This window comes from Pinus tabuliformis, chromosome 1_2 (assembly GCF_031772625.1).
Source record: "Pinus tabuliformis cultivar Carrire ecotype Pingquan chromosome 1_2, CPIR1, whole genome shotgun sequence".
Lineage (NCBI taxonomy): Eukaryota > Viridiplantae > Streptophyta > Pinopsida > Pinales > Pinaceae > Pinus > Pinus tabuliformis.
Genome location: NC_142298.1, coordinates 544,398,696 through 544,412,520, shown reverse-complemented (window position 1 = coordinate 544,412,520; position 13,825 = coordinate 544,398,696). Strand labels below are relative to the sequence as shown.

The 13,825-nt window shown below is 36.5% G+C and overlaps 1 protein-coding gene and 1 pseudogene across 15 annotated transcripts in view; one reads left to right on the top strand and one right to left on the bottom strand.

Annotated features, from left to right (window-relative positions):
- Window positions 1-4,723, bottom strand: part of LOC149206745 (uncharacterized) — a 100,949-nt pseudogene extending 96,226 nt beyond the window's left edge.
- LOC149206742 (RNA polymerase II C-terminal domain phosphatase-like 4) overlaps window positions 1-13,825 on the top strand; it is a 408,482-nt gene that overhangs the window by 255,980 nt on the left and 138,677 nt on the right. For 14 of the 15 annotated variants that reach the window (XM_089395565.1, XM_089395562.1, XM_089395557.1 and 11 more), the window contains 3 exons: window positions 11,173-11,258; window positions 11,395-11,537; window positions 11,802-12,000. In XM_089395565.1, the coding sequence (XP_089251691.1) occupies window positions 11,173-11,258; window positions 11,395-11,537; window positions 11,802-12,000 (428 nt within the window). The remainder of the gene's footprint in view (window positions 1-11,172; window positions 11,259-11,394; window positions 11,538-11,801; window positions 12,001-13,825) is intronic. The other variant, XM_089395564.1, reaches the window with a different exon arrangement.

Below are 13,825 nucleotides of genomic sequence, written 5' to 3'. Positions count from 1 at the left end.
ACCAGAACTATCCCTGCCCCTCACTGCAAAAGATCATTTCGAAATTCTTTCCGGCAGTTGCTTTACTTCAGAAAATTGATCTTTTGATCTTCACTCGATGTGTTCTCCAAGTGCCGATTACTGTCCTTCTTATAATCCTCTAGTTGAGAACCAATGACCCATATTAGATTCTAATCAGTGGCTCAGATCATTTGGACTCAATCTTCGTCTTCTTCTAGAAGTTTCACCCACAGTTTAGATTAATACCCATTAATTATTTTAATTTCCTAAGTTTAGACTTAGGGACTTGTTGTTGCACAGAATGTTTAGGCACCACGACAACGGCTCAGATCGGGGGCTGTTACCCTAATCCCCAATCTCTCTGTTTAAGCTGTCTCCCTGCAGCAAGCTAAGGGGGGTAAACCCTATGGAAAAATGGAATGAAGAAGAACTAGTTGGGAACCAACCAGTTTGGGAGACATAGTGAAGTGATTAAGTACTTGATTAAGATTTAGCAAGACTTATAGGATTTGATTAGATTTTAAACGATTGATACCAGTGCCTTATGGAGTCAACAATCTTGCTAGAGAAATTAAGACCAAGTAATCGATTAGCAACTGCTGCTTAGATGAATGACTATCTTATATGAAATGTAGATCCTAAAACTAATGTGAGATGCAAGAGTCTTGGTTAATTTTAGTTAAATGCCTATTTAAATGTGAATCCTTCAATCCTTTTTGTGTTGAGCCTGATTTCGTAGTAATTGACAAAGAGAAGATAAGGCGAAGCACACTAAGGTGTGATTAACGATACCTCTCTTGAAAATCTAACATACCTGGTGCCTTCAGTGCTGTAGAGAGCTGTGGCTCTGACGACTGCAAGGTCACCGTTTTAAATATTATTAAAAGCAGGTTTCTCAAGCAAAGATGGATGGATACCTATCTCTTTATTGACTAAGCTTATGCATGGAAGTAAATTTTAGTTATGCAGAACTAACTTAATATGGAAATGCACGAGATAATTAGAAGATGAGATGAAGTTAGATTCAAGGATGAAAAGTGTTTATGCTACGATCTGATTCAGAGTTATATATCAAAGCCCTTAATTGTCAAAATGAATGTTCACTTCACTAGACAATGATTGAAAGATAAACTTCTTAGCAATATCATAATTAGACCACAAGCTTACTTCAAATCTTCTAGATTCTTTCAAATGCAATTATAGCTCAAAGAGATAAAAAACGTCTTCACCAATTAATATCAGATGCTCAAAAAATACTCAGTTTATGAAACAAAAGATATGCATTTTATCACAATTCCATGACAGAGTACTTAATTTTCATAAATTAGTTTTTAGGACAGCAGTAAGAAAAACTTTATGACAACAACAATATGACAATGAAAACGGTGAGCTATCAATGATATCTTTATGCTAAAAATTTACTGGAAATTTTCCAAACTTGCCCACATGAATTATTAAAAATTTTCAGCCCGTTATGATGTGATTTCCAGAATTATATCAGATCTGATATATTTATTACAACCAGCGATTAAAACATGAAATAAGCCTAATGATAAATGCCCAACTCAAGAGATTAATTCTTTAATGTATTAGACAACTTAGGAATTGATTTTAGGCTAGCCCACATGAAATTTTGCCACTGTTATATTTCAGATTTCAGAAACAGAATTATTTAGAGATAACAGTCACCCAAAATGTAGATCTAGGCCAAATTTTCGATACACATCAAACATAAATGACTTATTAATGTATTTAACAAATTTTTTAGTTAATTTCAAACTACTTAGATGTGTCTTTCACCACTATTAGAAAAGTATATGACTGCTGTAGCAAACAGTGAGGAAAAAGATGGTTTAGAGATCAAACCCTTATGCCCTAGGCCTTGAAGATCATTTGGCCAAGTTGCCAAAAAAATTTCAATACCTAAAACACAAATTTTTACCAAATTTTCTGCAAAAACCCACCAATGATTAGCTTCAGAAAATCAAATATTTAAATTAGAAAAAGAGCAAGGGGAATCTAGGGCCAATGAGAGCTAGCACTAGGCCCAATAGAACTAGCGTTGGGCTAGGAGAAGGCAGATCTGGGCTTAGGAGCCCCAAAACTTGAAACCCTTTTTCTGAAAAAATTATTTTGCTTCAGATCTTCAAATTTATTGCAAAATCTTTAATGGCTGGCCTTGCAAAAATATTTGGGACAAGATATTGCCCTTCAGGGCCTAGATCTGTCTCAAAACCTCCAGATCTGCTTGAAAAAATCTCAAATCTGAAGATTTACTTGGCTGATTTCCCAAATCTATTCTTGCAAACAATCTTTGAGCCTAGATCTTGCCCTCCAAGGTCTAGAATTAGCTCAGATCTGAAGATTTTCATGGTTGATTTTTCAGATCTATTCCTGCACAAGTGAAAAGAGAAAAACCAAATACCCAATATGTACAAAAATAGATAAAATTCCAAAAACCCAAGTGTTAAAATTCAAAATTATGTTACAAAATTTCAGATCTACACAAGTAAATAACAAATCTATACAAATAATTTACAAATCTATACAAATAATTTACAGATCTATTAGATCTGAGGAGTATGAGTCCAACTCCGCTCCCAGATCTGATAATCTAAGGCTCTTAATAGCCAGATCTATCAAAATTTCCACAAAATATTTAAAAGATTTTGAAATTTTAGAGAGGTACTAACCCAAAAACACCTTGCAGAAAAAAAGATTATTGTTAGATAAATCCTGAGGCTTATATGAAGTAGGCTCTTCAGAAAATATGTGTTGAGAGTTGGCTGGTCCAACCGAAGACTATCCCCAAACGCTCAATGAGAACCTGAGAGATCTTCTGCAAACATTAGATCATCCATCAAATCAAGTAGAGAAATAGAACAACAATAAAATTCTGAAGAAATAGATATTCCTGCTACGTCAATCAAGATTAAAAATATTACCCTAGATCCAACAAACTGAATAAGATACCTGTATTCAGATTATTCTAAGAGAGCTATTGATTGATAGTTTTCACATAATATTAAGTAGAAATTAAAATAATGTTACCATAAATTCATGAAGAGAGAACACTACAGCACGTTGAAACCCCAAAGACTTTTGCATTAATTCAAAAAAGTATACAAGAGAGCTTGAGAACTTAGTACACAATCCAGAAATCGAATGGATCAACTGACAAATGACCTCCTATTTAAAGATAAATTTTCCAACAACTAGTTCGAGTGATCCTCGTCAAAACAATTTCGACCGTTGATGAAGATTAAAATTTCTTTTAATCTCATCCGTTGAAATTTTAAATTCTTGAGGAAATTTGAATTTTTTAATTAAATGCATTTTAATTAACCCAAAAATAAAATTTTTGAGTTAATTTCTTCAAAAATTTGACTTTGACTTAAACCGCAGGGATCAAAGTCTTAAAATTTAGCAAAATAATTAATTTTTTTTAGTCCCGAGACTTTTTAATATTTGAATTTTAAAGGACCGACGAATTTTGCTTTTGGAAAATTTAAATTTACCTAGGACCTAGAATTAATTAAATTTCTTGCTTAGAATTTTAATTAATTTTTTGGCCAGAAAATTTAATTAATTAACCTATGAGGAAATAAATTATTTTTCTAACCCTCAATACACTTTACATCCTAATTTTCATATTTTTTAGATTTCAAGGGGGAAAACCCATCTGTAATAGACCTTCATAGACTACCCATTTTTGCGACACAAATATAATCCAGCAGACCAAGCAATTTGTAATAAAATAACCTAACCAAATAGTTAGGATTATTCCCAAATCACTTTTACATAGACTCGATCTATAACACTAGGACTCGCCTAAGATCCTAGTGACAAAATACATTCCGGCTTTGGGGTAAGATTGAAGGAAAACTCTGTCGACCATCCGAAAATGGATCGGTGAGACAAAAACCTCCCAGAATGTAGATCGTCACTAGAAAATAGGTTTACCTAGGCAATTACATACATGACACAGATCTGCTGAGATTATTTACATCATATACATTCAGAATGGGTTTACATTGTAACATGATAATCAGGCTGATGATGATAGCTGAATGGCACGGACACATCAATCAGGCGCTATCCCTTTTGTGGAACAAAGGGGGTGTACTGCAATGGGTCGTTGACACGTACTGGTCAACAGGACCCACTAAAAATAATTAATTATTTTAATAAAATTGTCTTTGGATTGAATTTCCCAAAACGATTTCTAGGTATTGGAGAATGCATGTGTCTAAGCCTCACTGCAAATTTTCAGACTTAGAGCACATCCGATGCTACCAGAAATCAACACTCCCTCTTAGCGAGGAATGTGCTCTAGCAATGCACCCTGCTGAAGCATCACTCTGTTCTGTAATATCTCCTTCTGCGCTACTGATGTTTAACAGCTTGTCCACCATATACTACGCAAATGCTACATCTGTACTACTGTTGACCCTACCACTGTCAACATTGCATCCATACTGCAACTCCCTCTCAATTCTACATCCGTGCTATTGCTGGCACTACCACTGCCAATGCCAATACTGCATCTGCACTTGTAGCCTTCTCCAACAGCTGCTGCTACTGCATCAACAACAGAAAAGCATCCCAAATTACTAAACTGGTGTTCAGTATGATGCATCTCGTTGCTGGAGTTCTGGCTGCTACTACGCTGACCCTCTGAAGCCTCTGTGTTGCTGTTGACTCTGCTTTGTGCCAACTGCATTGTTGTCAACTCTAGCTTTGCACTGCTTAGTCTTTGGCGCTCCTACCTACTGCAACTATCACTCTGACACTCATCTGCATCAACTGACTCGGTTCATCCTGCTATTACTGATCTGGGCTCCCGTAGCAAGGTATTGATCCGAGAGGTGGACTCCTCAAAGATCCTGCCCAACTGTAGTCCTTTCGAACTACAACTCTAGATCTCCCCACCTCCCTCCTAGAGATGCTCGGGCTGTCATGGCGAACTCCTCCTCCTCGATCTTCGCGGCTGCAACCTTTGGATCATGCTTCTCATCCTTGTCCTTCCTGAGAGGACACTGTGTAGTGTTGTGACCGAATTCACCACACCTAAAGCATTTAATCTTCGAGACGTCCTTCTTCCGCCTCCATTGCTCCTACTGCCCCTTGGATGCGACGGTTGAATTCTCTTCCTCCTCCTTGGGCTTCGACTCACTATTGCTGCTCTCGTCAATTTTACACTTACCAAGTCTCTCCTCAACTCTTCTTGCTTAAGGGCTGCCCACATTCCATCCTAGTTTGGCAAAGTCACCCTACCCAGGATGCTCTGGACAAAAACTTGCCACTTCTCATAAATTGAATTTAGGACCAGTCTTACCATCTTGGAAGCTTGAGGTGTTGACCCCACAGTTGCCAGCTCCTCTCGGGTATCCTTAAGCTTAGTAAGGAACAGATCAATGTGTACCACCTTCTGCATTTGCATAGATCTCATCTTCTGTTCCAAGTACATCTTCCACTGCTCAGAAGATCCTTGATATAGCGTCGACCATCCCACATCTCCTTAGCAGTGTCTCTGCCAATGATGTGACAGACTACATGATCCTTTACAATGTCGAGGATCATTCTCTTGGTCTTTGCCATTTCTCCCTTGTACTTCTTGAGCAGATTTGGATCCGCCGACTCAGTTACCACGCTGTCAATGTAGATTTTGAGAAAATGCTCATCTAGAAGGCATGACATCCTTGCCTTCCAGATCACGTAGTTGGATGCCCCATCCAACCTATCCTGATCTCTCAATCCACTGGCTGCCATCTTTGCCAATTGAAAAAGTCGAATGACCTCCTCTCTCCTGCTGCTGCTCAGCAAATGAGAATTCGAATTCCCTGGCTAGGAATTCTTTGAGGAAGAAAATCCCTCAAGTGTCTCTTCTTCCTTCTGACGTATTTCTGCTCGACAACTACTTGCAGAAAACTGTGTCACACCAGAAACCCCTCTTCGCTGAAGCTACTACTGCGCTGCTCCTTCTGCCGCTAACAGATTTCGATCTGGAAATCCTACCTCTCTGTTGACTCAATCAGAGAGAAATTTACCACGAAAATCTTGCCCTCTTGGCCTGAACTACGTAATCCCTCTGGGGATTCGATTTGCTTCCTGTGCAGCACTTCAACTTCCCTTATTCCTTCAGCATTGGGCTCTTTTGGCAATGCTCTCTTGTTTTACCTGCAGCTCCGATACCATGTGAAAATTTGGATTCCCAAATTTCTACTGCAACAACTGATTACGTTTCTTTTATTTGTTAATTACTGAACAAAAATATTTATTGTTTCCTACAGTAAACACTGAAACTAATACACTGCAACCTTCATCATTTAAATAAAATGCGGAAACAAAAAACTGAACAAGAAAGAAATACACAACACATCTACATAGTTATTTTTGGACAAATATCCTTGGAAAGCCCAATGTGGGAAAACCAATGTAGCAACTAAGGGTTTTATTATTATGTAGTAGTAATTCTGAATACAATCTCTAGAAGCCCTGCTAGCTATCCAATACAAAGAATATCATTGATAGAGAGATAAGTGAGATTACCTCACACTATCATTAGAGATCCTGGCTGATCCAGCCACTAAATGGACTACCCTTGGCTGCCTCTGCGTTGCCTCTGTGCAGCCACTGTGTCAACCCAGTGTCACAGCCTCTAGGGACAGCGTCACCCCTTCTGATGATCGATTTGTTGCCCAGGGACTTCGATTTTCACCTCCCGGTCTCACATCCTGGCTTCCGATATCGATTCCCCCAACAAATTTTCGGACCTCCTCAAGGCTCTGCGCTGCCTTTGCGTGGCCCTGCATCAGTCTCTTCTGGCTCTGTGCTGCCTCTCCCGAATCTCTCTTTGCCTGCTTTGCTGAGTATTCCCGGATTAGGAGAAATCTCCAACTGGAACTATCCTGCCCCTCATTGCAAAAGATCACTTCAAAATCCTTTCTGGCAGCTGCTCTGCTTCAGAAAGTCGATCTTCTGATCTTCACTCGATGTGTTCTCCAGGTGGCCATCACTGTCCTTCTTATAATCCTCCAGTTGAGAACCAATGGCCCATATTAGATTCTAATCAGTGGCTCAAATCATTTGGACTCGATCTCCGTCTTCCTCTAGAATTTTCACCCACAGTTTAGATTAATACCCATTAATTATTTTAATTTCCTAAGTTTAGACTTAGGGACCCACTAAAAATAATTAATTATTTTAATAAAACTATCTCTAGGTGGAATTTCCCAAAACGATTTCTGGGTATTGGAGAATTGATGTGTCTAAGCCTCCCTGCAAATTTTGAGACTTAGAGCACATCTGATGATACCCGAAATAAAAAATTGACTCAAGAATAATTTTTTTCTTTTCTTTCAAAAAGTCCAAATGGGACTTGACTCAATGACTCAAGATAAAATTTTCTTTTTGACTCAAATGACCCTATAAGCATAAAGAACATGCTTTGACTAGTAAAAATAATGATACTAATAAAAAAATATTTTCCTTCCTTTTGCTTTTAGATGAAATACATATATTGATAACGATAATTATGAAGACCAAACCTAGTCACATTTCCAATGCTTCTCTCTCCTTTGACTTCAGCTCTCTTTATTCTTGATTACACACAGAAATCGATGGTTGATGTGATGTGTGAGTATGTGTCTCCAAGAGGTCAAGTTGACTCATACATATACTTGTCTAGGAGGGTCAAATAGCTGCCACATAGGCTGACTTGGTCTTGTGTTGACTCTTTGACTCAAAATAAAAATTATTTTTCTTTTTCCTACAAAAGTCCAAATAGGGCTTGACTCAAATACATTCTTTTTGACTCTATAAGCGTGAAGAGCATGCTTTGATTAATAATAATAATAATAATGAAATTATGAATATAATAAAGATTTTGTCGATGAAATTACATTACATTATGAAGACTGACACTAGTTACAATCTCAACAAGAAGTAAATTCATGCAGTATGATTAGGAAATTAGAGGAAACAAATGGGGGTTTTTATATGATGATGACGATGTTGACAATTGTTACCATTGACTGAGATGGTACCATTATATGTCAACATGAAATCGCATAAAGACGCAAGCTTTTCTGAAATATCTATAATATGATGTCAGGTGGTATCTAAAACAATAATTTCCCTGAGAATGCTATGCGTCACAAACAACCAAGTCTGGTTGAAGAGTCCATCACTGACATATTGTTTAATCATTGCGGTATTGGATAAATGTCTCACATTTTGTGTATGCACTTTGGTTTGGAGGAGACATGTTGATGCAACCTCACTTAACATGTGAAATCTCTATAATCTGTTAATTTTCACTTCATCATTATTTAATGCTATTGCATATATGGTGCATTTTATTCCCAAAAATATAACCAGGTTTATTGAATGGAAAATCTCAACCATGAATCCATTTTTACAAAATATATGTAAGGACCAACACAATTTAAATCATTAATTTCTATAGAATTTACAATTACAGTAGCCATTAATTTCTACAGAATTTACAATTATAGTCTATGCATAATTCATCAATTTAATTCACATATTCATACCTGGTTTCCGAGCTTGGTGTCGATTCCTTGCTGATGTAGCTCCAATTGCTCCCGATACCAAATGACTAAATCCTCCCAGCCAAGCTGAGCACAACCTTGGTACTCAGCTCCAAAATACTTCCCAATTGGAGTATTTTGGTCCCCCGTGCCCAAAAGCCTCAAGAATAATTGCTCAATCCTGAAATTTCGATTCAGATATTCAGCAATGAATTCAATCTTCTAGCTCTGAATTCAATCTCTGACTCTGATTCTTCTTTCCCCCAAAACCCCCTCCCCTTTCTGCCTCTGTGTGCTTGGGATAAGTACTCTTCCTAGGCAGTCACTGCCTTATTCCACCGCCCTCATTAGACTTTGTTTGACAAGTATGGCTTTATGTGTAATGGGAGATGAAGATATGTATTTATCTTGATATGGTTGACGTGTTTAAACTTAAATAATTTTAACTTTTATAAAGTTTAATTATAATAATAAAATCAATAGTTAAAACAAGGTAGAGTAACTAGGTCTCTATTGGTTTTTATGTTGTAATTGTGCCTTTTTAAATTTCTATTTTTGTTATTTGTTGGTGCTGTAAATAGTGTTGCCTATGCATTTAGGGTTTCTTACAGTTAGCTTCTATCTTAATCTTGCGTGTTGGATAGCTGAGCAAAAAAGCTTAGAAGCTTGGTTAATAGTTGCAGTAGCAACAAGCATGAGGTGAGACTTCGATGTGAGTAGGTGTGTATTGAACTGAAAGAGGGGTGAACAGAAAGAACACCAATAATAGAAAGAACAACATGGAATAGAAAGCAGATTGGTTGTCCTGTTGCTGTGACAATGCTGCATGTTCTGTTGAGTTATGAGTTATTCGATATGCCGACACCAAGCGAAGAAGAAATCCCTCATTTCTTTCGTTGCTCAGAAATGGAGAAGGAATCAATTACATTATTCCTTCCCGGGCCAGTTCAATCACCGGTATCAAAGTGAGTCTGAGGGCGCTAAGTGAGTGAAAGGCAGCGTTGTCAAGGTTAGCACCCGCTTCATCCTCGTTGCTCTTGGATGGCCACCCAGTCTTGCAGGAAGGCAGGAAGGCCAGGGGGACAAGGTCATTAAACAAGTCTGAACTCTCTGATGCACTTTGATGACTGGCATATTCGCTTCTTTAAATATATATATATATATATATATCAAATTTTTGTTATATTAATTTAGAACTTTAACTTATATATATATATATATATATATATATAAACAATAATTAACTTATAACTTTAACTTTTTAATGTATCAATTTTAACATTAGAAGGATTGGAATTGTAACTTTTATTTAACAACTTTGTAAGTACAAAGTATTTAATATGTATATTTGAGTGTCAGATCTCTCTTCTCAATAATTTAGGTATTTAGCCCCTTTTCATTCATTTAAACATTTTTCCTAATTATTTAATAAGTATACTAGTGCAAGACATGTGATGTGTGCATATGTAGATATCATATGCATATATCGTATGCATGCTAATACTCTTTTGCTCATAGATCGAAATGGGTCATTACAATATAAAAATGAAGACCAAGTGCATGACATAGTTTTATTTATATATTTGTCCATATAACAAGAAATCCTATAGCATCATAATTTGCAATTGAAAAAAGTATTGTATTTAAGGCCGAATAGAAAACCATACTAATTTGTATATTTAGATGGAATGCACACATTATGAACAAGACGATTACGAAATAGTAAATTGTATTCCAATATTGAGTAGATTATAGAAGATGGAGGACCTTGCAAATTTTCAGTACATTTAGCAAAGCAGGCTAAGGGATTAGCAGCTTGACTTGATATGACAGGGGATGGCCAAAAATATATCTGAGGAGTTTCCTAGCCACTTTAAGGCCACTCTGCTTTCCCCAGACGAGAAAGTGAGGTTAGGAGCTTCTGATAACGTGGAGATAGTTTCTTACTGTACTTGTTATTCAGGGACGGCATGGGGTTATCATAGAAGGCTATCAGAAGGGGGATTGAGAACATCCCTATGCTATTTTATTTGTCATGTTGAATCTATACATATGTATGTATGTAATCTTATCTCAGTTACTCATTTTTACAGATAATTTTAAATGGCTGTTAAAAAAAAGAAAAGAAGAATTGCTACTATATTTTTCACTGTAGAAATCTACTAACAGGAAACAAATATAATCCATTTCATACCAAGTTGAAATTTACTAATAGGCAATCACATATTGAATTGGAGTGTAATTGCTCTATAAATCCAGCTTCCTGTATTTTGAGTTTTATATTTCATCACCCTTGGTGTACATATCTATTTCTTTTCCTACACTCCTTAATACTTAGAGATGCTATAATATGGGAAAATATAGATGAGAAGCGTTTCTGACATCACATTTAGAATATATTGATGATAAAAGAAATAGTGGCTGTATATTATCCTTGCCCCGTTGCATTCGTGATCTTAATAAACAAATGAGATAAGTTTAAAAGTTGAAGTCAAAGATGTCAAATATCATTGACACTTTGTACATCTAATTGAAATGAACTTCAACTAATATTAACTGGAAATATGTTTGAATTTGGGAAGTCTCTTAGGAATTTAACTATTTTGAGTGTTTTTAGAAGCAAGAGGCGAAGATTATGTGAAGATGAAGGGATTGAACATCACGGAAGAGTAGGACAAGTATATGTCAAGCAAGACCTCGAAGGTATCTGGAAGAATACCTTCAAAGGGGGCATCATTTAGGCTTATGGGAAAGGTTTATGTTACTACTCTTACTTCAAACAGTCAACTTCAAATGAAAATCTGTAACATTTTTTGCTTGCTTTGCTTTTATTTTGCAGATAAGATAGGGATGTCTAGTAGTAGTCAAACTTGCCCTCCACATCCAGGATTTATGTGGGGAGTTTGCATTCGTTGTGGCAAAAGGAAGTCAAATACCGAGTCAAATGATCAAATCGGAGTTGCCCTTAGATATATTCACAAGGTGTCATTTTCCTGGAAGTTCATTCCTAAAATTACTCATGATCAGTTGGCTTGAATTGTGGTATATTATATTGGAAATACAATCTGTGTCTTTCTATCAATCGACAGAAATGCTTTCTATTACACATTACAGATCATACAAATAGGTTAAATTTTTCCTTCTAGGGAAATAGTTTTTGAATTGCATTCTGCATTAATCTTTATGTGGGAAAAAACAATTTGATAGCTTTGAAAATGACCTCAATTCATGTGTAAAATTTTATAGGATTTTGAGCTTACAGATACAGAAGTTGCACGGTTACGTGATGATGATCTGAAGAAATTATTACCAATGCAGAAACTATATTTAGTACTGGATTTGGATCACACATTGCTGAATTCTGCTCGGTTTGTTGAAGTTCCTTCTGAAGAGGAGGCATACATAACATCAACATACTTAACAGGAGTATCAAATATTGGATCAGGTATTGAATTACCTGGACGAGGTTATCAATGTCAGTAGTTGTTTAAAATGATTTGTTTTGCAATTGTGGTGACTTATGAATGGATGATTACAGGCAGTGATTTACTAAGCAATGATTTTTCAACAGAGTATTGATTCCAGAATAGGGGCAATGCAGGAATTGGCTGCCATTGCCAATGAAACTCTTATCTGCTTGTAGGTTTTCAAGAGAAGATATGAAATGGACACCTCAATTGTTATCTTCCATTCTGAAATTGCTTAAAATGTTAAATAATGGGATGAGCCTGCTAGTGCTGCTAATAAAGGTTACAAGATAATGCCAGTTACAGGACTCACTGAAACTTACCCAGGTGTGCATCAATTTTGTCAGTTTGGGATCCTGAGCTGAAACCTTTGGTCAAACTTGCTGGCATTTCAAAACTGATTGAGTTTCACAACACTTATGAGTTTGTACTACTAATTCAACCGTTGGTAACAACCTTGGTTGGATAGTGGTCCAAGTTTCCAACTGACTCATGAGTAGGGCTTTCCCAATCATGACCCTGGGAATTGTTTCATTTATGATGCAGTAATTTCATCATGTATCCTTCTATCCCTTGCCCCATCATCCATGGTGTTTGAATTTTTAGCTTATATATAAATTTTGGACTCTACAGGAATTAAACTGTTTGAAAATTTGATGTTCATTGGTCAATGCTTATGTCCACTATGAATATTTAAGTTATTTAGTATTTACATGAGCTTATAGTAAATGTTGTACAATTTAATTTTATGGCATGAAATGACAACTCGTTGATATTTTTTTGGTGAGATTTTGGAAGATTTATAATTTTTTATATGCCTGCTTTTGCACCGAGGTTTGTTTATTTGCCACTTTTACATTTTTGGGTGGGCTTGTTGAGTCATCACCAAGTCTAAATAAGGCAACTTGGGATACTATTGGGAAATTGTATGTTTTGAGTAAACAGTAGAATGATATTTGTTATTTAGAGTCCAGAGAGCATATGATAAAAAATCAAAGCTCACAATCCTTCTAAACGTGTTCTAGTCATAGTCTATGTCACCCAAGAATCCAATTTCACATGTAATTCAACCAAACTAATAAAATCTAGTCAGCATATTAGGGATTGCCATTTCCTCTTTCTTGATTCATACCCTGGCATAGTGCAAGAAAATATTGGTACCCTTCTCCCTTGTCATTTTATACCCCTTCTCATGGTACTAGTACTAATTCATGGTTTATTTTTTCCACCTCCCACCCTTATGATCTGGCTTGTGGATATCATGATGATTATGATGTTTCTTTATTTTATCCCATGATTGACCATAGGGGCAAGAGGTGTGATATTGATCTAATCATATGCTGGTTGCGTTGGTTGTTTGACTATACTTAGGTCATGTATTGTATGCTAGCATATATTGGAGTAGATAGGTGCATTGCATTTGTGTGAGCATTCTAACATATTATGTTCTCCTGTTGTTGTGTTTCAATATAGATTAGATTGCATCTAGATTAGATTTTGTTTTCAGTATGGATTTTTATCATCATAGAAAACCAGGGTGATAACCTACACCCAATGCACATGCTCCCAAGCAAGTTGACTTGAATGTGTAGGTTACATGTTTGCGAGTTTAGCAATTGCTGGAGTTCTCATGAACTCCCCGTTCGAGCATATGGATCATGCACTCTACAGTGAGCTCATGTCCCTGAGTTGGAACTAGATGTTACCCACCAAAATGGGTAACCCCATAGGAGAAAACTTTTCTCCTACATTTGATAGCCAACCAGATAGCCAACCCACCAATAGCCCCTAATAGCCACTATT